This window comes from Gopherus flavomarginatus, chromosome 13 (assembly GCF_025201925.1).
Source record: "Gopherus flavomarginatus isolate rGopFla2 chromosome 13, rGopFla2.mat.asm, whole genome shotgun sequence".
In the NCBI taxonomy this organism is placed as follows: domain Eukaryota; kingdom Metazoa; phylum Chordata; order Testudines; family Testudinidae; genus Gopherus; species Gopherus flavomarginatus.
The window spans coordinates 23,539,988-23,565,324 of NC_066629.1; the positions used below are offsets into that span (position 1 = coordinate 23,539,988).

At 40.4% G+C, this 25,337-nt stretch overlaps 1 protein-coding gene across 8 annotated transcripts in view; it reads left to right on the plus strand.

Moving 5' to 3' along the window:
* Positions 1-25,337, plus strand: part of SIK2 (salt inducible kinase 2) — a 106,715-nt gene that overhangs the window by 33,320 nt on the left and 48,058 nt on the right. For all 8 annotated transcript variants that reach the window (XM_050922011.1, XM_050922012.1, XM_050922014.1 and 5 more), the window contains one exon: positions 22,931-23,092. In XM_050922011.1, coding sequence (XP_050777968.1) covers positions 22,931-23,092 — 162 coding nt within the window. The remainder of the gene's footprint in view (positions 1-22,930; positions 23,093-25,337) is intronic.

A 25,337-nucleotide genomic window follows, 5' to 3' on the forward strand; every position in this document is an offset into this window, starting at 1 on the left:
CTTGTAGGTAATTAAATTGTTTGTTTCATTGTTTTGGTGATTTTTCTATCTTTCTTGGACACAAGGAAATGTAGGTGTTTAGGAACATTTCAGGTGAAATTCAGGCCTTAGTTGGTTTACTGTCAGGAGTTTCTTTGGATTTAGAAGTCTGCCTCTATACCCAGCATGTCCCAGGATTTATGGATTCAAATTTTGGAATTAAAAATGCGTTCAGTTTAAGAAGGCCATGTAGCCCAAACAACCAAGAATAGAGCTTAATTAGAATATCTCTTGGAAGCATTGAGATCATATGCTGTTGGACATTATTATTATAAGAAACTAGATAGACATATATTTTCCATGGAATTCCTATGACATCTAAGGGGACGTTGAGAGTAAGTGTTTCCTTGCATTTTTCTGTTTCCCTCATAATCTCCCTGTGCATCTTCTGTACTGGAGACAGTGTGTTGTGCAGATAGCTCAGGTTCATGTACAATTTTTAGTTCTAACCCTGAGATTTCTCTGAAAAAAGTCTTTGCAGTGATTCTGGGATTAGGATTAAAGTTATGTACTTTAGGGATTTGGTATTTTTGTTTGTTTCTCCCATTAGTTTTGAACTTTTAATAAAAAATATTCACTATTAATTCACTAAAGATTCTGCTGTTGTGCCCGCAGTTGCAGTAGCTTAACCATTTTCTATTATTGCCATTTCCATAGACCCATTTACTGGTCAAGAGAGAGTGATGTATGTGTAAGGGGAAAAAAAAGAGGTGGTGATCTTTAGAAATGGCACAGAGCAAAGAATATCTGTTTCCTCGTGTGGCCAAGGCTACCTAAGCGTATAGAAAGAAACTGATGGGCTGTTTTTTCCATGGTGATGATTGTCAGAGTTTTAATGTCTATCATATTTCCTGCAAAATTGTGACTCTACAAAGATCTGTATTTTTATTACAGTGAAACACAGGCTTTTTTGGTCGTCTAGATATACATGAAAGAATTTGTCAATGGGTTAGAGGCCTTTAACATTCAATTTATCTAATTCTCCATAACCTAACTTGTGAGTTGTCTGTCGCTGTTTTTTCTTAGGGTATGTCTATGCTACAAAATTATGTCGAGCTAAGTTACGTCGACAATCAGCCATCATAGTAATTACATTGCTTGTGTCAGCAGTGCACATCCTCACCAGAAGCACTTGTACTGATTTAACTGTCAGTGTGGGACACTGTGGGATGGTTTCTGAAAGTCAGCAACAGTCAATGTAAGCAACACAGTATCTGCACTGACACTGCGTTGACCTAACTATGTCGACGTAAGTGCTACGCCTCTCACAGAGGTGGAGTTATTAAGTCGGTATAGTGGGTGAGTTACATTGGTGGGAACAACATTTTATTGTTGATGCTTACAGAGTTAGATCGCTTTAAGTTGCCCTGTGTCAATCTAATGCTGTACCATGGACCAGGGCTTATTGCGTAAAGTAATAGAATTATGCCTTTAGATGCATTACTGAAGGTTCAATATTGTTTACTTTTATAAAGTTTTGTTTCCTTAGCTCAACTTTTTTGAGTAATTATGCCTTAGAAGTTATTGAGGCCTTCTATTTGGTGATGGAATTTTTCAGTGGTGATTGGAATTTCTATATGGAAATGTTTTTTTCCCTTACTCTGAATATTTTTGTTGTAGTTTTGGTGACTACTCTTTTTTGTCATAGAAACATGTTGAGGTTTCAGAGGGAGAAAAAGGTTCCCTGCTGTTAGTTCTGTAGGTTGCCAGACACAAAAAAATCCACTATGCTGATAAGTTGCTATGTAACAGAGTGGTTTATTTACTAATGACCAAAAAAAAACTAGTACCAAAAACTTTTTTCTGTGCTTGTACAGCACCTAGCACCATGTTGTTTTGGCCCATGACTGTGGCTCCTAGGCACTACCTCAGAACAGATTCATAATTGAAGGAACAAAGAGAGGAAGATTACCATAGTGTTTAAGACCATTAAGAAATAGAACAGAAATGAGATCAAAGTTGAATAAAAAACATTAAAACTAACTTCAGATCTAGAAAGTTCCTTGCTTGTTATGGTTCATTGGTTGAGCTGTCATTGTAGATGTTCTGAATAGAATGGGGTATTTCCTAAGAAGGGTATTTTTGCTTTGTTGTTAACATCATACCTTATTCAACACCTGGGCATTTGCAGTCTTTACATTCTCTTTGAGTCATGATAATGCAGTTGGGGATGGTGAGGACAGCTTCACTGAAGCAGAACTTTTGTCAGTTGACAGCACCAACAAGAAAAAATTTCACCCAGAAGCAATTAGAATAAAGTTCAGCTATGATGTTGAGAACCTTGATGATTAGAGAATGGAGGAGTCAGAGGCTGAATGATTTTACCTTCTCTTGTGCTTAGCAGTTTCTGGTTTGGCTGAGCCTGAACTCGCTAAAATTTACCAAGTCCATTCCAGTTGTCTGGGCTGTATTCTCTTTTCAGCTTTTAAATCCTTATCATTAGACTGCATGTGTCAGTGCCAGGGTGTCGTGTGCAGAAGAACTCTTATATAAGAGCAAAGAGAAAAAAAAAAACAAGGCTGTTTACACACAAATCATCAGAGAAAATCAAATCAGATCTTTTCAGGTGAAAGCTTTTCCTTCTTTCTACCAAATGCTTTATTGGCTTGTATTAAATTCCCTTCTTCTAGACTAATAGCATGTGAAATAAATCCTGCCTTTTTCATGCTCTTGGATTACACACTAGCACACAGTGGAGTGCTCTTTTGGTGTTCAGAATCTTGCAGGTTTCTAGCACTTAGCCATGTCCACCAGTTTGTGGACATATAAACATTATCCTTTTGGGGTCCCATTTTTCTTAATCTGACTTGTCTTTTTTGTTCATGCTCTCTGCTTCTCACAACTTGACTGCACCAAAGCAGAGATTGAGTGGGTCTTTCAGACAAGAACAGATTCCTTCAAAACTTTGTACTGCAGAATTAGTAACAAAATAACTTTTGATTACTTTGTTTTACAAATCAGATTTTGTTGAAGATCCTTTAATTCCAACTCCTGAATGAGGTAGTATAAACTGTGAAGAAAATGCTTTAACTTGTCAGGAGCTGGCAGCTAGTAAGCATTCCCTTGTTCATTGTTTATCAGTAGTGCGAATTCTCAGTATGAACATCCATTGGGTGCATCTCATTGAGATGCTTGGCAACTCAGCTCAAAACATGTTGCATAGTATTATACATTAGCTCATGCAGAGGATGATCTGATCTTATCTTTGGCCTGAAGTGAGTCTCCCGACTCTTCACCATAGACATCCAGAATTTTGCACACTTAGCGGCAGTTGTGAATATAGCTTCTGCCTGTTATGGTCTCCGCTGGAGGAGTTCCTTCCAGAGCAAAATCTAGTCAGTTTAAGTGGTGGTACGTTTTATAAGCTGGCAAGAGATAAACAGACTTGAGAGAGTCTTTAAAAAAATAAATGATTTATGAGTAGGGAAAAGGCTTCAAGTATGTTTAATGTTTTACAGACCTACAAAGTGGGTTTTCAGTGACCACTTCTGCTGCATTTTTGAGGTATTTTTACAGCTGCCTCTTTCCAACCCTCCACCAAATCCTGTGCCTGAAACTGAAGTTTCTAGGAATGCAGATATTTTCCCATCAACTGTTAATTACAGTGAAGCTGTTTTATTGGGACTGATTCACTAGTTCTGTTCATCAATGACCAATTGTTCTGTTTTGTATTTCAAGAATTCAGGCTCTTGAAGCTAAAGCTGATTATTCAACCTAAAAATAAGCTAACCATTGAGCAGGGGGTGGGGTTGAGGAATGTTTCTGAGGTCACTGTTATGTGGTTGGCTGTACTACTGCTAATGTAGCTCAACCAGTCTTGATCGTTGTGGTCTGTCTTAGGTATTCTCCCACTACTAAAAGGTTCATTGCATAGTTCAGGGGCCGCAAATGTGACCAAATTTCGTAGGATATTGAGACTGGCTAATTCTGTGATTTATGTCCAAGTTGGCGCATAAATCCTACTGCGTGAATCACTCTTGACAGGAACGTGATGCTTTTGGCCAAGATTTAGTAGAACAGATTGTCATCCTTGCCCTCAGAAACTCTCACACACAGTCAGCAGCTAGATTTTGTGTAGGGCTTTTTTCTCAAACAAATAGCAATAGCATTATAGTTACTATACCATTTTATTAATTTATCCTAAAGTATCAGCAAATTAAGGTCATTCAAACCCTGAGCCCTTCTACCTGTCTTTTATGCTAGTAGATCTTCTTGCCTTATACCAGTATATTACCCCTTTATAATAAATTAAGAAATGACAAAGGAAAATATCTCATTGAAATATTTCTAAGGGCTAGGATTTTCAAAGGTGCCTATGAATGGTAGGTGCCTTGAGAGTTAGGCACTATACTATACTTCCTTAGTCTCCTTTGAATATCCCAGCTGAAGAGCGCACACAAATGGGGGGGGGGGATTTTTATTTTTCTCACACACACACAGGCTGTCTCTACACAAAGAGAGTTTTACCAGTATTCCCATGCAGGTATGCTTGTACTGGTAGTGTTCTCCTAGTATGGATGCAGCTATACTGGCAAGGCTGTGCTTTGTACCAGTGTAGTAAACACCACCCCCACAAGCAAAACAAGCTATACCAGTGTCATTGTGCCTTAGTGGGTCACAACTGAGAATACCAAATTCAGGACAAACTGCTGAAAAATAGGGCAGACGCTTCTCACCCCTCCAAAGCTGGTGGTTATTCTCCCATAAGATATACTAAACCAGAGACGAAAGTAAATTTGTTTCACCACACTGATAAGAAGTCAGAAAAGCAGTCTCCTTGTATCACCACCGAAAACATCAGACTTAATGATGAGTAGTTATTTACACCAGTTTCATCAACCAAAAGGTTATTCTGATCCCAAAGGACCAGCCACATACCCAGGTCGATATATAACTCAGATCTTACCCAATAATCATGCTGTTGCCTTTACTATCTAATATCTAAAGGTTTATTTATAAAAGAAAGAAAGGTGAGCTTTAAAATTGGCTGAAGGAATCAAATACATACAATAATTGCAAACGTCTTGGTTCAGGCTTGTAGCAGTGATGGAATAAACTGCTGGCATGTTAAGTCTCTGGTTGCTTTTAAATTATTGGAAGGTCCTCAGTCCTTTGGTTAGAATGCTCCCATTAGCATAAGTCCATAGTCCAGAGGTTGGAGCACAAAAAAGGCAAAATGGAGATGTTTCCAGGGCCTTTTATAGCTTCTGCCAAGTGGAAGGAACCCATTGTTTTCAAATAAAGCCCTCCACGCAGCTTATGGAAAAATACAGGTAACAAGATGGATTTTGGAGTCACATGGGCAAGTCACATGTGTATGCCTGCTTCGCTTAGTCATAGCAAAGTTAGAATGTTCTAGTTAGAATGTTCACATGAAAGTCCATCAGGTGTGGATGGGCGTCTTCCATGGTCCATTGTGAGTTAACTGTACCTTGATGGGCCATTTAACTTGAATAGTCCCTTCACGATGTATGCAGGCTAAATACCTTGTGGGTATTAACACATGAGCAAACATTTGAAATACAGGTACATAGTTAATATTCATAACTTCAGATAACAAAAATGATACATGCATACAAATAGCATAATCATATCCAGCAAATCATAACTTTTCTATTGAGACCGTACTTGACACATGTATAAAATTTGTTGCAATTATATATCAGTGGTAGCAACAATGATCTACATGGTCATGTTTCAGTCATATAATGTCACAACCAGTAAAAGTACAATTTTGCTGGATTAGCTGCATCTACACTAGGGGCTTCTGCTGGCACAGCTTATATCGGTTAGGATCACATTCTTTCACAGTCATGTCCGATGTAGCTATGCCAGCAGAATTCTATTGTGTAGATATAGTCAGAAAGACAGGTGTTCACAAAGATATAGTCAGAAAGACAGGTGATGTGCAAAGGGTGAAGATCTTATTTAATAAGAAGGAGAATGCCTTAGTGGGCTTTCCCCTAGTAGGGGGTCCCTCCAGGTTTTTGTTAAAGCACAGTGGTATGTTCTTTGGTAGCCTCATCTATACTATGAGGAAAACAGAAAGGTGCATAAACTCTGGCAAATGAAGTTTAAAAATATAATTAGGAAGACCAAAAAGAATTTTAAGAACAGCTAGCCTGAAGACTCAAAAAGTAATAGCAACAAAAATTTTAAGTACGTCAGAAGCAGGAATCCTGCTAAAAAACCATTGGGGCCACTGGACGATCAAAATGCCTAAGCAGCACTCAAGGACAATAAGGCCATTGCGGAGAAACTAAATTAATTCTTTGCACCAGTCTTCACCGTTCAGGATGTGAGGGAAATTTCCAAACCTGAGCCATTCTTTTTAGGTGACAAATCTGAGGAACTGTCCCAGATTGAGGTGTCATCAGAGAAGGTTTTGGAACAAATTGATAAACTAAACAGTAAGAAGTCACCAGGACCAATGGTATTCACCCGAGAGTTCTGAAGGAACTTAAATGTGAAATTGCTAGAGTACTAACTGTCATCTGTAACCTATCATTTAAATCAGCTTCTGTACCAAATGACTAGAGAATAGCGCATGTGATGCCAGTTTTTAAAAAGGGCTCCGGAGAAAACCCTGGCAATTACCGGCTGTTAAGCCTGACTTCAGAACCGGGTAAACTGGTTGAAACTATCATAAAGAACAAAATTGTCAGATACATGGATGAACATAATTTGTTGGGGAATAGTCAACATGGTTTTTGTAAAGGGAAATCATGTCTCACCAATCTACTAGAATTCTTTGAGGGGGTCAACAAGCATGAGAACAAGGGGGGTCTAGGGGATATAGTGTATTTAGATTTTCAGAACGCCTTTGACAAGGTCCTTCACCAAAGGGTCTTAAGCAAAGTAAGCTGTCATGGGATAAGAGGGAAGGTTCCCTCATGGATTGGTAGCTGGTTAAAAGATAGGAAACAAAGGGTAAGAATAAATGGTCAGTTTTCAGAATGGAGAGGGGTAACTAGTGGTGTCCCCTAAGGGTCTATACTGGGCCCAGTCCTATTCAACATATTTATAAATGATCTGGAAAAAAGGGTAAACAAGGAGGTGGCAAAATTTGCAGAAGATACAAAACTACTCAAGGTAGTTAAGTCCCAAGCAAACTGCGAAGAGCTACAAAAGGATCTCTAAAAAACTGGATGACTGGGCAACAAAATGGCAGATGAAATTCAGTGTTGATAAATGCAAGGTAATGCACATTGGACAACATAATCCCAACTATACATATAAAATGATGGGGTCTAAATTAGCTGTTATCATTCAAGAAAGAGATGTTGGAGTCATTGTGGATAGTTCTCTGAAAACATCCTCTCAGTGTGCAGCGCCAGTCAAAAAAGCTAACAATGTTGGGAATCATTAAGAAAAGGATAGATAATAATACAGAAAACGTCATATTGCCTCTATATAAATCCCTGGTACACCCACATCTTGAATACTGAGTGCAGATGTGCTTGCCCCATCTCAAAAAAGACTTTGGAAAAGGTTCAGAAAACAGCAACAAAAATGATTAGGGGTATGGAATGGCTGCCTTATGAGGAGAGATTAATAAGACTGGGGCTTTTCAGCTTGGAAAAGAGACGACTAAGGGGGAATATGATAGAGATCTATACAATCATGACTGATGTGGAGAAAGTAAATAAGGAAGTGTTATTTACTCCTTCTCGTAACACAAGAACTAGGGGCCATCAAATGAAATTCATAGGCAGCAGGTTTAAAACAAACCAAAGGAAATATTTCTTTCATACAACGCACATTCAACCTGTGGAACTCTTTGCCAGAGGATGTTGTGAAGGCCAAGACTATAACAAGGTTCAAAAAAGAACTAGATAAATTCATGGAGGATATGTCCATCAGTGGCTGTTAGCCAGGATAGGCAGGGATTGTCCTTAGTCTCTGTTTGCCAGAAGCTGGGAATGGATGACGGGATGAATCTCTTGATAATTACCTGTTCTCTTCATTCCCTCTGGGGCACCTGGCATTGGCCACTGTCAGAAGACAGGATACTGGGCTAGATGGACCTTTGGTCTGACCCAGTATGGCGGTCCTTATGGCTGTTCTGTGGTAAATTAGATTATTCTGTCCCCAAGGGCTGTTGATCCAACATCTCTCACCTGTACTCTTGCCAAAACAAAAACAAACAAGCCAAAAAACACCTATTGCATCCATGCAGCCAGTGTTTATATTTCTCTAAAGTGACTCCTTGGCTCTGAAATACTCGTGTGACATGACCGGGTACCTGCACTTTTTAACTGAGTAACATACTACTGAATTTGGACAGACTAATAAACATATGGAAAATATTTCCCCAAACGAAGCAGTAAAAAACTAGGAGTAGAAGCAGAAACTAAATTTCTAAAATATGAATAGTGAAATACTCTTGAGTCGTGAATATGCAAATAAAAGAGAAGAGACTGTGACATCAGTAGCCCAGTGACCTTTATTTTTCTGAGCACTCCTATTTTAGATTATTAGAAAAACCTGGTAATTTATGCACAACTAAATCAGACTGACCTAAATTCTGTTCCTGATCTTGTGCTACTCACCAGGGAAACCCAGGTAAAGTTGTATTGTCCTGAAATTGAGGTTTGCTGGGAATGAGAGAGCCTGTTGTGTACGATCCCTTTAGCTTGCCGATGACTAGACAGTAATGTGCAGATATGAGAGCCCTTGAGCATCTGCTTATACAGAAACAGAGAGCAGACATTGTCATCTAGAATATTTTAAAGGATGGAGAATATAAGTAAACTATGAAGAACTAAGTCAAAGATGATGAGCTCATTCATACTATAAATTCATTATTCTTACCTTTTAATCCAAAATTGGATCTTCCTAAAATACATAGACATTTCTTCAATATATTTTGACCTGAAATAAGTGTACAATGGATTTCTAGTCTCACTAGGAAGACTTTGAATAATAGTAAACTTCTGATGAGGGACTGTAACATGAACAAATTAACATAAATAGCTGACTTCTGTTCATTTTGTCACATACAGTATTTCTTAGGCTCTACGCAGTTAGAGTCATGGCCAGTCTTCTGTATGTAGCAAAGATGAAATATATCAGTGGGTCTTACCCTTTATCATATAAATCTTTGTACACAGTGTTCTGATCTGGGTGTAAGTAGGCGGTCTGCAGATTTAGCTAGAGAAAAATCATAGAATCTAGAATCTTAGAAATGTCTCCTGAATTCTTAAATCGTACCTGTTCCGTATAAACATAAGAAGGCAGAAAATGAATAAGAGATTACTTCACTACCAGACACTTTCTCAAATCTACCTGGCTCCCTCACATGTGCATACAAGAAAAACCATATGAAGGCTAGCGTGATAAATGAAACAAAACATTAACTACTGGCTTCTCCTGACTTTGGTTCTATTAGATCACATGCTTTAAAATAAATCTTACTCTTTTCCAAACCCTGCCATTATTTTACTCATCCAAATAAGGAATGTGCTGCTGAAACAGGACAGGAAACCGCCTCAGTTCTAAGTGAAAGGCCTATTTATTCCAGCTATTGTTTTTGTCAAATCTAAGGTAGCTTCCAGTTTTTACTGAACTACACAAAGAAACAGTGAAACAACAACAAAAACCTAACCAAATGAAGACCTTAAGAAAGCTCTGTGTAGCTTGAAAGCTTGTCTCTTCTGCCAACAGAATTTGGTCTAATAAAAGATATTACCTCACCTACCTTGTTTCTCTAATATCTTGGGACCAACACAGCAATAACAACACTTCAAATAATCAAATGATGTGAAGTGGGGGGTGAAATTTGTCCAAGATAAAAGTTTAAAATAACAGTGTATAGATCTCTAGGCTGTTGTATACTGCTGCTGCCCATTATTGCAGTATCTCAGCAGGGTGTGGTGTACTTACAGGACAGAAGTGAAGTTCCCTATGTCTCCACTTTACAAGGTCACAAATTGGTGAGATAAGGGGAGAAGAAGATGCCAATATAATACTATTACCTGAGTGGAGTAGTAACCAAACTTACTGAGACCATAGGAAGAGAAGGGCCTCTGATATGCTTTTAATGTTAACCTGTAGGATGATTTAAATCTAACTGTCTTTTAAAATCTAGTATTCCTACCCAGAAAAACCTCTCAGCCTTCTGCACTGTTCTCTGATCTCTGTCTTTTCGTACTGAATTGCTTGGGACACTGAGTAATTCCCTCTTTCTTATATTTAATATGTTAGACTGTTGACGGTGAGCAAGGTCTGTTTGTTCCCCTGATTTGTAAAGCACCTGTCACACCATGGTCTTTTCACAGCTGGTTTCTGTAAATCAATTTTTCAGAGAGCCCAGTGAGGCGTTCATCAAAAATGTGACTGTCTTCCGTTAAGTATTATGAATCTATCTTTCTTTGTTCTTTTCAAGCTGTGTAATAACACAGTCTAGGTTAAGTTCCTTGTAAGAACATTTTTTGTGGTTAGAGTCCCTGGGTATCTTTAACAGAGCTCTGCAACTCTGAGCTATTCTAAATACTGTGGAAACAATAATCCATACTAGAAAACTTGCACTGTATGAAGACTTTATACCTTGTGGAGACAGATGTCTTTTGACAGCTATAGAAATACACTGTGAGTGGATAGAATGCTGAGTTTTCATAGAATCATAGAAGATTAGGGTTGGAAGAAACCTCAGGAGGTCCTCAAGAGACCTTATCTAGTCCAACTCCCTGCTCAAAGTAGGACCAACCCCAACTAAATGATCCCAGCCAGGGCTTTGTCAAGCTGGGCCTTAAAACTCTCTAAGGATGGAGATTGCACCACCTCCCTAGGTAACATTCTAGTGCTTCACCACCCTCCTAGTGAAATAGTGTTTCCTAATATCCAACCTGGATCTCCCCCACTGCAACTTGAGACCATTGCTCCTTGTTCTGTCATCTGCCACCAGAGAACAGCCGAGCTCCATCCTCTTTGAAACCCCCTTTCATGTAGTTGAAGGCTGCTACCAAATCCCCCCTCATTCTTCTCTTCTGCAGACTAAATAAGCCCAGTTCCATCAGCCTTTCCTTGTAAGTCATGTGCCCCAGCTCCCTGATCATTTTCATTGCCCTCCGCTGGACTCTCTCCAACATGTCCACATCCTTTCTGTAGTGGGGGGCCCAAAACTGGATGCGGTACTCCAGACGGTGCCAAATAGAGGGGAATAATCACTTCCCTCAATCTGCTGGCAATGCTCTATTAGCCTTCTTGGCAACAAGGGCACATTGCTGACTCATATCCAGCTTCTCACCCACTGTAATCCCCAGGTCCTTTTCTGCAGTTTTGGTTTATACAGTACACTATACGCACAGTATTAATATGTTCTTAGAGTAAGGGAGTTGACACTGGTTCTGGAAGAAAAGTTTAATCAAAGTTGTTTTTTTTTATATACCAGTTACTAATTTTCCAGTGATGGTACTTATTCTTATTTGGAAGATTGTAGTAGAGCCTCTGGCTCTTTCCAAACTTAAAGAAAGCCACAATGCCTGCCATGCAGAGGTGTAGAATGAGTAATTGAAATACAAATGGAAGGAATTGCCCTTTGTCAAGATGGAACATACTTGCTTTCCTAGATCTGGCAACTTGACAGTTTGGTTTGCTTTACCCAGTGTGCATCAATGAACTTCAGTGTTTTGACCCTGTACCTTAAAGTTTTCCTAATAAACAAGTCATCAGCTCGTTCTAGAGAGAAGCCACAGTTTAAATTATCTTCCAGACAGTCCATCCAAATCTCTTCACAGCAGGTTCCAGCTGTTGCAGGAAAACGTTTGTGGTGAGTTTCAGCTGTCTTGAAATGGTCACCATGACCCCAGTTGCTGGTATCCCTCAAATCCTGACCAGTCCTACTTGAAAATTACTTATCACACCCAGCATCTCCACAAACACTGAGAATTTTAACCATGATAAGCTGTGGTACTTTACGCTCATTGGAGATGGAAGGAAACATCCATCAGTATAAACGGACCAACTGGTTTCTATCATATGTTAAATAAATATATATATGTATATAATGTATGTATTGGGCCAGATTGGGGTGTAAAGGTAAATATATCTTTAATGCTAGCTTTAGCACTGGAATCTTCAACAAAATTCCAGTAGGAATGAGTTGGGATGAATGTAATTTTCATCCTTTGTGGGATAAGGAGCTTGTTTCTCTAGCCAGCAGGACAGAGCCAAAACTTCACTGCCATGTCCTTGTGCATTTGAGTTCCCAGCTGCCACTTAACTCAGTGCACTAGATAGCACAAGGTCAGTAAGCCCTCCAGAGACTAGCACGTCATGCTGACTTTTTCCTGATTCATATATTTAAAGGTCCTATGATTAGAAAGGAGCTTAATATTTCATGTTCTTCTTCCTGAAGCCCTGTATTTAATATACGCAAATACCCATTTATTTTGAATAGATTTTGTAATGAGATTGTTTGGAATGCAAGTGGTTATTGAGCTCTCTAGTGGGCATTTTCTTCCATCTTATCCACAGTGCAGAAGCTGTGCAGTGATTGAGCCTAGGTGATCCAGGAGGTGACGGAAGTAGTTGCTTCTCCAGCAGGGTAATGGCATTCCTATTACAAAAGACTTCTAGAGAGTAGATTATGGGTTGGGGAAGATGTGATTAGGAGGCACAATTTATCCATTAAATCCAGATGAAAAGATGTGTGAAGTTTGCCCTGTGCTTCTGAAACCTGATCTGAAGCCCACTGACATCAGTGAAAAGACTCTTATTGATTTTGACAGCCTTTTGATCAGGTTCTTAGTGAGCACTTTTGAAGATCAATATCTTTGGTGTTGTTAATTTTCATTTTAGATTTCTTTTACCCAGGTGTAACTAGATCTCTTGACAAAGGTCAGTCTTTAAATGAGAGTAATTTTATTGAATTATAGTAGAAAAAATGACTACTTTTCCGTTTGCTTTCCACACTCATTGTCCCAGAGCAGCCAAGGATATTTTTTTCAATGTTTTTAAATGTATGGGGCAAAAATCTTGCATCAGATTTCAGCCTGAATTTGGCATTTCCTGACTGATTATTCATAAATACCTTTAAAGTCAGGGTTTGTTTATAACAAAAATGCAGCATGCTAATGCAGCCATGTCTTTCACAGCGCGAATGGTATCACTGCAGTATGGACAGAGGAAGGTATAGCATTCCCAATATATTGATTACTGTAAAGAGTTCATTGAGATAGCAAAATGATCAAGTGAGCTAAATATTGTATGGTGGAAGAATTTCAGTCGTCATTAGGAGGCGTGTGTGTGTGGAGAGAGCAAGAGAGCTCTCTGGGTTTAATTTTCTGTGTAAAGAATGATGGAAGGGAGACTATTGCACTCTAACTATTATTACATTGATGCAATAAACTGAGTAAATGACCACAGTTGGGGTGTAGCACTGTAATCATTTATCTGCATTTTTTCATTGCTCAGATAAGAATGTGAGACAGAGGAATCCTGTATGCTTGAAACTGCGAGTATTTGGGAAAGCAGAGCACCACTATCCAAATGTGTTTGCCCAGGGTACTTGAAAAACATCAAAGGGTTCCTGATGACCAGGCCTGGTGAGGAGCTCTGTTTTACATCTTGCCTAAAAGATGTCATCTCCAGCAACAATGCCAGTCCATTAGTTCAGTATTGAAACTCAGAAAAAATGCAATCAGCAACACCACTCTCCACAACCAGTGTTCTCCTTGATTTTCCATTCAAGTATTGACCAGGCCTAATTTGGTTAACCTTGTGAGGTATGATCAGATCCCATAATATGATATGGCTGCAGATGGAGACTTTTTATATATGGAAGATTTAGAGCTTGTCTACACTTAAAATGCAGTAGCGGCACAGCTGCACCTGCGCCACTTCAGCGTAGACACTTGCCTACACCAGGGGGAGAAGTTCTCCTGAGTAATCTGTCTCCTCAAGTGGCGATAGCTGGGTTGATGGAAGAAGTCTTCTGTCAATCTAGCACTGTCTGCACTAGGGGATAAATGGGCTTAACTACATTGTTCAGAGACCCAAGTGACATAGTTAAGCTGACTTAATTTTCTAATGTAGATCAGGCCTCCAGAGAGCAATTTTTCTGCTGATGGAGGAAGCAGTTGTAGTCTTATAGATTGAGCATCTGAGTGAGAGTCAAAAACTCTTGAGTTGTAGGTTGTCATGTGCACATAACTTTACCTCTGTGTCTGTCTCCACATTTGTAAAATAGGAGAAATAATATTTATAAGGCCAGTTTGTGATAAGTTGCTGTAAGGGTGAGGGAGAGCACCTTCCCTTTCCTTGTGTGCTCACAAAAGAGCTTATCACAACTTATCGCAGAGTGCATATATCTAATTGAGCCACTGTGAGGCTTAATTAGTGAATATTTGTACAGCTCTTCTAAAATGTAGAGCACTTTATAGCTTGATTTCAGCTGTCCAGCACCTCTGGAAATCAGGCTCAGGGTATCTCAATTTAGCCATCCAAAATTTGCATCACTTCTTGGGAGGGAGGTAGCAATTTACCCTAGTACACAAAGTAATTCTTCATGAGCTGGAACAAACTCTGCCATCCTGACACACCCTGTCTTATGCTTTAGCCACAAGATCATCTTTCCCCTCCTGAGTCACCCAGTATAAATGTAGTCAGTATCCAGAAGTGTTTCTACAGCGGATTATAGTACATGAAATGCTATTCATCTATTTATTGTAGAGGGTTTTTTTTCCTTTTTATCTCTATAGCTATCTAATATTGATTCAGATTTTCTGCTTTTAATTCTCCTACCCCCGTTAGCTGGGGGAGAGGAGATTGTTCGTTTGTTTGTTTTTGTTTGAAAAACAAAAAAAAACCCTCAATATTCAAAAAGGAGCTCCAGCCTGATACCAAGGAGATTCTTGTTACCTGAACTCACTTTTAAAGGAGACCTACAAAGGATATTTTATTTAAATAGGGTACACCTCTACCCTAATATAACACATTCCTCGGGAGCAAAAAAATCTTACCGCATTATAGGTGAAACCGCATTATATTGAATAGGGAAGGCTTTGCCTCTCCAAACAGCCCGGCCCTGCCCCCTATCTGACCCCCACCTACTTCCCACCCCCTGACTGACCCCTCAGAACTCCCGATCCATCCAACCCTTCCTTCCCCCCCATTGCTCCTTGTCCCTTGACCGCCCCCCAAGACCCTCTGCCTCTTATCCAACCCCTTGGCCCTAGCCTTGCACTCTTAACATGCCACTCAGAGCAGCGTGTCGGAGCCGTCCCTGGAGGGGTGCGGGGCCTAAAACAAATCAGCCTCCCTGCTAGTCTCATCGGCCGCCCAGTGCTCCTGCCCACCCAGCTGCCACTCGCCTCCTCACCCCAACAGCCTACTCACCGCTCACCTCCCTGCTAGTCTCACCATCTGTCCAGCGCGCCTCCCCCCGTGTGCCCGACTGCTGCTCTCGCCGTCTTCATGCCCGCCTGCATCCTCACTCCCCTCCTGCCTGCTGCTCACCTCCTCATTTGCCTCCTCACCCTGCTTGCCCTCCTGCCCACCTTTACCACGTTGCACGCGAACCCGTGTTATATCGGGTTGCATTATATCAGGGTAGAGGTGTATATGCACATTTTTTGCTTCTTTAAAAGATATACAAAAAATATCTGAAGAGTTTAATTTCTAGAGCAAGTTTCTTTCCTTGCTTGTTTTTATCTTAGAAATAACCAGGCAGAAGTGCCAAGTTTAGTCTTCCCTAATTTCACAGAAGTATCCTTTAGGGTCCCAGAGCATGCTTTATGGAGGGCTAACACTTTAATTGGGGGGGGGTATACCTTTAACAAAGGCCATATTTTTATTTAAAAATTATTTTACTAAGGCCTAATTTAATAACTAAACTCATAAAATTGTACATTATGGATATGTCTACACCGGAGTGGAGTGCATGCTTCCCAGCATGAATAGACAGATATACTAGCAGAGCTCAAGCTAGCATGCTAAAAATAGCAATGTGGATGTTGCAGCTCCCACAGAGATTCAGACTAAGCACCCGAGCGCAGACCTAGGGGTTGGGTGGGCTTGAGAGCCCAAGCTGCTGCCTGAGCCACAGTGTCCACACTGCTATTTTTAGCATGCTAGCTTGATCCTTGCTAGCACGAGTCTGTATGCTGGCATTGGGAGGTTCACTCCCCACTATGTAGATATACCCCTAGAGTCTTCTGGGGCAGCTGAGACATGAATTTCTAATGTAAAAAATAAGGAGGCAAAAAGAATGTGTTTTGGTTTCACAAAAAACACCCTTTAGGCTTTCTCTGTACATCATAACCCCACCTCAAAGGCATAAGCCTAATTTTTTTCACCATGGGCTACCTTTAAAATCAAATGTTGTCTAACTAATCCAGTAAAATTATCCAGTGTACCCAGAGATTCCCTAGACCTATTGCTTTTTGGCATTACAACGCCTAGGACAACCCTGTTTGACCCATCAGAATGACATAAGCACTGACTGAATTTCATACGTAAAACCAATAATCCGAGATGTTCCAGACAGATTATTTCAAACATACAGAAGCAGGGCCCAGTACCCCATTACATCATCTTTATTTTTTTGCATTTTAAAAAAGCAAATTTGATCTGTTAGCTGAATTCAGACAAAGATGGTTGTCAGGTGCAGTTCTGTAAATGATTAATCCTGTTCCCCGAGACCGTCTTCAGTAATAAATATGAAGGTGTTGGAAGTGGTTTCATATTTAAATTGCATTAAGATTTGCAATTAGACTAGAACTAAAATCCCTTAGTTAAACACTTGGAGTGAATTCAGTCTACAATTTTTTCACACTAGCCCTTCCTAGGTCATTACAATTTTCTATTCCCCCCCTCCCCCCCGAAAAGATTTGTTTGTTCGAGGAAGAATTTTAAAATGTGGCATTAGCAAATATTTTCTTGAGACTCTTCCTCCCTCCTCGTCCCTTATGATTAGAATAAGCTAGTCCACACAGCCATCAAACTCCTCTATCTGCACAGAGAGCCTGTTGAGCTGGAGGGGCAGATTAGCCGGCTAGGGAGGCGCTAAGGAATGGTGGGATAGATAGGGATGTGTGGGGTCAGGGAGAAGATGGGAGTTGGAGAGCTGATGAAAAATCATTTGATGCCTCTGCCTTGACTGTCCAATGCAGTGAAGAAATAAGAGCCTTGAAAGGCTTAATATGTAAAATTTCAGGACTAAAAATCAATCAATCAACATGTGTAACAGGGATTTTATTCCTGCTTTAACTACAAATATCAAGGCAAGCTAAATAATACTTAGTACTGTTCATCAGCAGATCTCAAATATGCAAACCCCATTCTCTAAATGACCATTTCCCAAGCTTTTCACTACAGCTGCCCTTGACCTTCAGCCAAAGACCATTGTGCATGAGGAAATTGATGTATGCTGGTCCTTTGGGTGGTTCCTTGAGGCAGCTGTTATTGGACTTTGGCAAATGAGCTAACCATGAAATCCATTTTCCTAGCCTGCTGGTGCCAGACTCCTTCAGTTATGTTACTTGCACCGTTGGCATAAGCGTGGGATCAAACTGAGTTATCAGTCAGCAGTCACAGGCTGTGTGGTGGTCAAGGTGACTCTTGCTGCTGGAATCCTGGTAGTCCCTTGGAATTTTAGCTTTTGTTTTTAAATTTGACATAGGAAGGACTAGCTAGCAACGAACCTGTGTAATCTATGAGAATGGCAGTAGGTTTCTGATGAAAGCCATAAGATGATGAACTCTTGGACCTGAAGTTAGGATCTGAGGGAAAGGAATATGGCCATTTATCATGTGAGGTGAAACAAGAGGGGAAACTTTTTAAACAGGACAAGGAATGCTTATTAAATCAGATTTAAGGAAGGAAGTATGGACTTTCCACGGAACCAGTGGGTATATGCTCAGTGATACTAAACATTTCTCCTGCCTGCCATATTGATTGGCTGGTTCACTCCCAGTTTGGCAGTTCCTTCCTCCTAATTGACTGTTTTCTAAATTACCACCCTAACATAGTTCTCCTAGGTCACCTGACTGCAGTTCCTCCCTAGTTTTGCTGCCGAATGCTTCCTTACTCATTAAGGGCCAAATCCAACATCCCTGACGATGTAAGGCCAGAGCAGTACTACTGAAATCAGTGATGTTTCTGTGGCTTTACAAGATGTGTAATTGAAGAACAGAATTTGGCCATGAATATGTCTTATGTGTGTGATGATGGTCTTTTGCCAGCTATGTTGCACTTATCCATGTCGCATCATAAAGAAGCAGCTTAACTATTATTGATGGTTTGTAAATTAAATTTGTTCTTTTACAAATTCTGTATGGCTGAAATATTGCCAGAGGGAAATGTTTATTAATGTTGGGGGGGAGAGCGTCTGTGTCTTTTAAGCGCCTTATGCAACTTGCAGGATGTAAAAGTTTTTTTGTATTTGGGTTTTTTCCTGCTAAATTTCCCCTCCGGACACATTACAGGGATCACAGCCAAATGGCAGCAGACTGTCTCCGCCATCCTCCAGATTTTACAAACTTTATATTTCATTATGGCAGGTAATAAGCCATAATTTATCCTCTATTGATGAGTAGCAATGAAAATGAGGGGCAGGAATGCAGATTTATAAAACAGCCTATGATGGTATTAAAATCCCAAGCTATAACTTACTTTAGGAACATGAGATTGTATTGTTTGGTCTCCTCTGATTTCTGCTTGGATTAAATAGTAGAGAATAGTCAAGTTTTCTCTAAACCTATTTGAGTCATTATTTATCATCATGGATATAGACCATTCAAAGAGGCATAACAGCTCTCACCTTTTGGGACTGAAAGCCAGGTTGCGGCATTTAGCCTTGCTCCCCTCTTTGTGGCTGGCCACCTCCCTGCGGCATATTTCTACTTCTCCAATCACTTTGGAATGATTTGCATCTTGATGGAGTAGTCCCTATACAACTGCTTCAGGTGGCCTTTGTGTAGCCCCACTTTCAGGATCAAAGCACCTATGCCATAAGCTTCCAAAGTCCTCTGTTAAGCAGGGTCTGCTCACTGCTCCCTCCACTTGTGGAGGGTGCTGAGAGTAATAAACAGGGAGTAGTCCCAATTGCCTTTCAATTTGTCTTAACCGCTGATGGCGCAGCAAGTGGGGATTGTATCCAGTGTCTTCAATGCAGGGCCGGTGCAGCCCATTAACCTTTGGGGGGCGACGACCGCGGCGACCAGCTCTTCGGCCACCCTACTCGTCGGCAGTATTTCGAGGCTGGGACCTTTTGCTGCCTAGGGCACCAAAAAAGCTGGTGGAGCTCCTGCTGCAATGCCTGCTCTGTTGGTTTTCCTTTCCTTCTGTCCTTCTGGCAGGGGTGGGGGAAGCAGTGCTATCATGGTTTGTAATTGCTTAGTTTTTCTAGGTATATCTGCACTTAAAGTGCTACAGCTGCACTACAGCAACACTTCAGTATAGACCCTATCTATGCTGATGTGAGAGTTTCTCCTGTCGGCGTAGGTAATCCATCTCCCCGAGAGACAATTGCTAGGTCAGTGGAAGAATTCTTTCATCGACCTAGCATTTTCTATTCTGGGACGTAGGCCTGGTCTACACTAGACATTTACTTTGGTGTAAGTATATATCTCAGGGTTGTGAAAAATCCTCACCCCTGAGAGATGTTGCTAAAAGAATTCTTCTGTTGACCTAGCTACTGCCTCTCAGGGAGCTAGATTATCTATGCCAATTGGAGAAGCCCTCCTGTTAGCATAGGTCAGCATTCTCAAATATCATTGCACCATGACCCCCCTCTGACAACAAAAATGACAACATGACCCCAGGAGGGGGGGGACTAAAGACTGAGCCCAGCACTACGGGCGAGAGTCCAAAGCTGAAGCCAAAGGGCTTCTGCTCTGGGCTGGCAGCATGTAACTTTAGCCCTGGGCAGTGGGGCTTGGGCTTCAGATTTGCTGGGGCCCAGGGCCAACACCAGCTTTGGAGACCCCATAAAAATGGGACTGCGACCCATTTTGGGTTTCTGACCCACAGTTTGAGAACCCCTGGCATAGGTAGTGTGTATACTGAAGCACTGTAGTGGCATAGCTGTAACAGTGCAGATGCACCACTGCAGCTTTTTAAGTGTAGACGTACCCATCGATCATCTTAACAATGCCGCTAAGGTGTGTGGATTTTACACACCCCAAGAGATGTAGCTAAATTGACTTCATTTTCTAGTGTAGACCAGATGTCAGTGAATCAGCTTTTCTTAACAGAAGAAAAAAAGGAGGCCGCCCATGTGGCCTGTGTATCATATGCACCAGCAAAGGCAGAGGGCTGCCTCACACAATCCTGCGGCTGAGTGAGGTTCTTGAGGCCTGGTCAACTAATGAAATCTGTGAAAGGGCCATGGACAATCTGTCCTTTAGCAGGTAACTCCAAATGATGGTTTCCTACAAAAATGTTTCTCACTTGTTCAGCTAGACAATTCAAAATATGTTTGGAGAGGACATTTTCAACATGCATGCATGCTCTGAAGGTTTGTTTACACTTGATGACACATGATAGAAGATTGCTGATGCTCCCAGCCAGAATGCATTTTGCCCTGGACTGCTCCCCATCCCTCTGGCCAATAAGAGATGTTTTTTCTCTGAAAGGAGTAAATTTTACAGTATAATGCTTTAAAACTAATGTACACAAGGGCATGTGTGCACACATGTGCACACACTATGCTCTCCACACAGCCTGAATTATTGAAAGTTGTTGAACTAAACTTTTTAGCTAATATTAATGTGTACTCTGAATAAAAATTTGTTGGCATTTTAAAAATTAATGCTGAAGCAAATGCAGTAGTATGAGAAATCTGGATCTCCTGTTTCAAAGTTAGGATGCAGCAGGTCTGCATAAGAGGAAGTATGCATGTGACATGCTGCTAAAGTCAGTCTTCTATGATAATGAGAAAGATGATAAAGTAATTTTACGTGAACCATATTAATATTACATTAGGTATTGTGCCATCATTCAGCAGCCTTGCCTGGTGCTAATTATGTTGTCAGCTATGTAAAATGAAATGAAAGTGGGACTGACTCTAACCTGCACCCCAGTATTAATCCGAGTTCCTTAGTTTACTTCCTTTTAGACAGAAATTGAAAATGTCCAATGAATGGAAAACCTGCAGGTTACTCCAGAGATGTGACAACCAGGGACCAAACCTTAGTCAAGGCAAAATTAACAATCATTCTGCTCCCTCTTTCTCTTTTTAACAGAAACTACTTTTAGACTAACAGCTGAGATCTAAAATATATCACAGTAAGCAAATATTTCACTGTGGCAGCTATTAGACATTCTGTCGCACTAATTACTGTCCCCTGCATTCTCTTTGGATTTCTTTTCTCTTCTCATAGAACATATGTACTAATGTGTTACTGGGATGATTGTTTCTCAAATTGATTGGGGAGAGGGAAATGCATTGAATGGTTCATGTTCCATATAAAAGGAACAAAGTAGACATTTTTAGTATAATTCCTGTACAGTCTCCTGACTGGAGTATATATGAATGTCAGATATCTTCTGTTTGAACAGTCAAAAGATTAGAATTATCTATGTAGTTACATAGTATAAAATTTCACTGCATCTGATGGTACACAAAAACTTTTTAAAATAGTTGTAAGAAATAAGCTTTATTAATGAGAGAGATTCTATATCTCCTCTGAGCTGTAGTGACTTGTCCAATGTTTTGAGTCAGGCATATTCCTAGAATACAACCTCAGAATTTATTGGTGTTGATTATTTTTGGCTTGCTACTAACCATTTAGCTATAAATCACCTTGCATTTTTTTAAACTGGTTCAATCCAGCAAATAATGAATCATGTCATGTTCACTGGCCCCTCCTGTTTGAATTCCACCACCAAATATTTATTATTGTGATGCAATGAGTCTGTCTTGCAAATTGCTAAACATACATCTGCTGCTGCCTGTGGTTTAATAATGAGTAATACCTTTGCTGTTAATTGCACTACTGCCTCATGAGAGAGAGAGAGAGAGAGAGAGAGAGAGGATTGAATTGGAGACTGGCCTCCATTTGGGACAGTGAATAGAAACTGCTATCTATGCTGTTCCTGTTCTGGGGATCCATAGAGACTTCTTTTTCTAGGGCTAGCTATATTCCAGCACTAAATGTACTGTCACAAAAATTATTAATTATAAAAACACACCAATCGTAGTGCCTGAGGTATGAGAAGGAGTAGCGTCCAGCAAGGTCTGTTGTTGCATAGATATTGGTGGTCTATATTCTATGGAAACAGTATAATTAGGCAGCAAGGCTGCATGTGGTGAGAATTCACTGTGAGACCTGGCCTACACTTAAAAATTAGATTGACCTACCTATGTCACTCAGGGATATGAAAAATGTTGTGCCTGAGCCTCATAGTTGGATCGACCTTATCCCTGAGGTAGATGCGGGTAGTTTGTTGGAAGAATTCTTCCATCGATCTAGCTCCCTTGTCTTGGAAAGATGGATTGCTACATTGGTGGGGGAAAACCCTTCCGTCAGTGTAGGAAGGGTCTATGCCATGGTGCTACTGCACAGTGTAGACATATATGGAGAGAGAAAGAATGGCGTGTAAATGTCATCTTCAGGTGACTAAACCTTGAAACAAAGCTGAAAAATTATCATAGCAAAAGCCAATTTATTGCAGCTGTCCTGTTTCCATGGAAATAGTTCCTGTTTTATGACAAGGGAATATCAAACCAAAGCATGCATCACTGAAGGAAGGGAATATTGAGCCATGTTGCACGTGTTTTTTTTCTGGCTCTGAAGCCATTTTGCAGAAGGCCTTGGGTGAATAACTGTTGGTGTCTGAAATTGGCCAAAATCCTTCTCTTGTTTCTGCGTCATAAATGTTTGAAAAAAATTATTTTAATCGCAGGGTTATCACATTTCCCTTGAAACATGTATTATTTTCATAGATTATCTTGCCAACCATGGCCGTCTGAGTGAGCCCGAGGCCAGGCGCAAATTCTGGCAAATCCTCTCTGCGGTGGAATATTGTCATAGCCGAAAGATTGTGCACCGTGACCTCAAGGCTGAAAATCTCCTGCTCGACAACAACATGAACATCAAAATAGCAGGTACACAGAATACAGTTGATTCTAAATAAGACATTATTTGTACCCATGGAAGCACCTGGTCTGCTCCAACAGATGAGTTGCTGTTGCTCAAGAGATTCCAGTAACAGTAAGAAGTAGAAAGGCAAATGGGGACAATATTTTACATTTGTGGGTAATTTGTGATGACGGCAAGAAACACCAACTAAAAATAACTCCTAGTTTAGTTCCTTTTTGTCCTCAGGAAAATGGAACTAATTTATAGAGTTGTGGTGTGGTGTTTTTTGGGGGGTGGGGGTCGGGAGAATGGTTGGTTTTTTTATAGTGTCATGACACTTCATTAACACTGCCAGATGTGCAGGTTAAAACAGAATTAATCAAATAACTTCTTTCAACATAAAAAAGCTCAAAATGGAAGCCTATTGATTTTTTTTTACCATGCATGATTTCATTTTAATAAATTTAGACACAGCAGATGTTCTATGCAATGGGATAATTTTGCTGCTTGTTACTTCATTACAATTCCAAGAACCCTTCCAGACTGATTTTAGCCCTGACACTCTAGCATAGGGAAGGGTTGGGTGACACCCTGCCTTGGAGAACTGTTGAACTTTTGTCATTAGCAGTAGCCGGGGGACGGGGAGGTAGGGGAAAAGGAGTCTCTGCAGTAAGAAGCTGGTTTGCAGTGAAGTAAACTTGCCAGTTCTGACAAGAAAGTGCAAATAAACTTTCAGTTGGCTGACAAAGCTGTAGAGATACTCTCTTAAGACACAAATCCCTATCACATCATCTTATTGTTAGACTTCCTACCTAGCTTTCCTGCAGTGGCTTAAAAGCCATTGCCATGATACAGGATGCATCTTGATGTCTGATATTTTCCATAAGGACAAGGCTGTAGAAATGTGTTAAAGGTGACACTCAACAGATTTTTGTTTTAAAATTGGTGCCAGAAAAAAAAGGCAATGAAAAGGGAGGTGTATTTAATTTCAATGTGTGGTGCCTGCAGCGCCTGCTTGCCTGATCCATATCGCTGGTGGAACATTAGACTATTTCTAATTGCTGGTTTTAGACATACTGGAGGACATTTTTGGTTGAAGAAAGAATGGAAGGATCCTTATTGTTATATTTTGGGTTAAACCTCCATGAAACTTGGGGGTGTAACAGCCACCCTTCATTTAAAATAGTAGGAACAGTTAAGCTCCTTTATGCAATACTAGCTGTCTCTACCTAAAACAAAGGCAGATTCAAGGCCACTCGTGAATTTGAATTATGTAGGCGGAGGGCTTCACTGGGTATTGTTTGAATAGGAAGTGTTTGGGGATGGGAGACAAGAAGCAGAGAGGTACGTAGAAACAGAGAAGGAAACTCCAGACGTAAACTGGATGATAAGTTTTGGTGTGTGGTCCTGAGAGAAGCCTGGAGGCTTCTGGGTCTGATGCTAGCTGAGAGAGATTTGGGAGTGTGAGGAAGGAAACAGTCTCCTGTTTGGTTCCTGCTGTGTTCAGGGAAAAAAAGGATTTTGTACATTTTTGTAAATAAACAAGTTTACAACAAAGGTACCTGACTCCATCAATTTCTTCTCTTAACTGGAATCTGCAAGACCCCAAATCTTTGGCTAGGTGCTCAGGTCAAAAATGGTAACGCTATAAAACAAGGGAGCAAATGGACAATTAATAGCTGGTTCTTGATGTCAAGTCCTGTGTACTTCATGGCCACACTTATGCATCCTTGTAGCCATCGGTGCTGCAACTGTTTTTATACTGGGGGTGCTGAGATCCATTGAACCAAACTCTAAACCCTGGATATAATGGAAACCACTTCAAGCCAGAGGGTGCGGCAGTACACTCCGCACTCCTAATTCCTGCAGCACTCTATTGTCACACTGGAAAGTCTGCAGCAGCTTCAGGTAAACTAAAAATGGAAGGCTTTTATTTCATGTAACATGAAAATGAATAGCGCAGTTATTGCAATAGTCCCCATGTCATTTCATTTGATATTAAACTTCATTTTATTTTATAAATTTCAGGGGGTTTGTATGTTTCAGGATTTTATATTGCAAATGCATATCTGTGGGTGAAGTTGTCAGGAAACAGGAGGATTTTGCAGTAACTTTGTGTGGAAGTTGGGAGCTTTGGAGTAAGGGACAAATTGGGCTTTTGGCATGGAAGGCCATTTGAGAATGTGGACCAAGTGCATGAGCTGGATGTTATAATAAAGGCTTCAAAGTGAAATAGTAAATAATGTTCAGAATGAATTTGTATCATTCAGT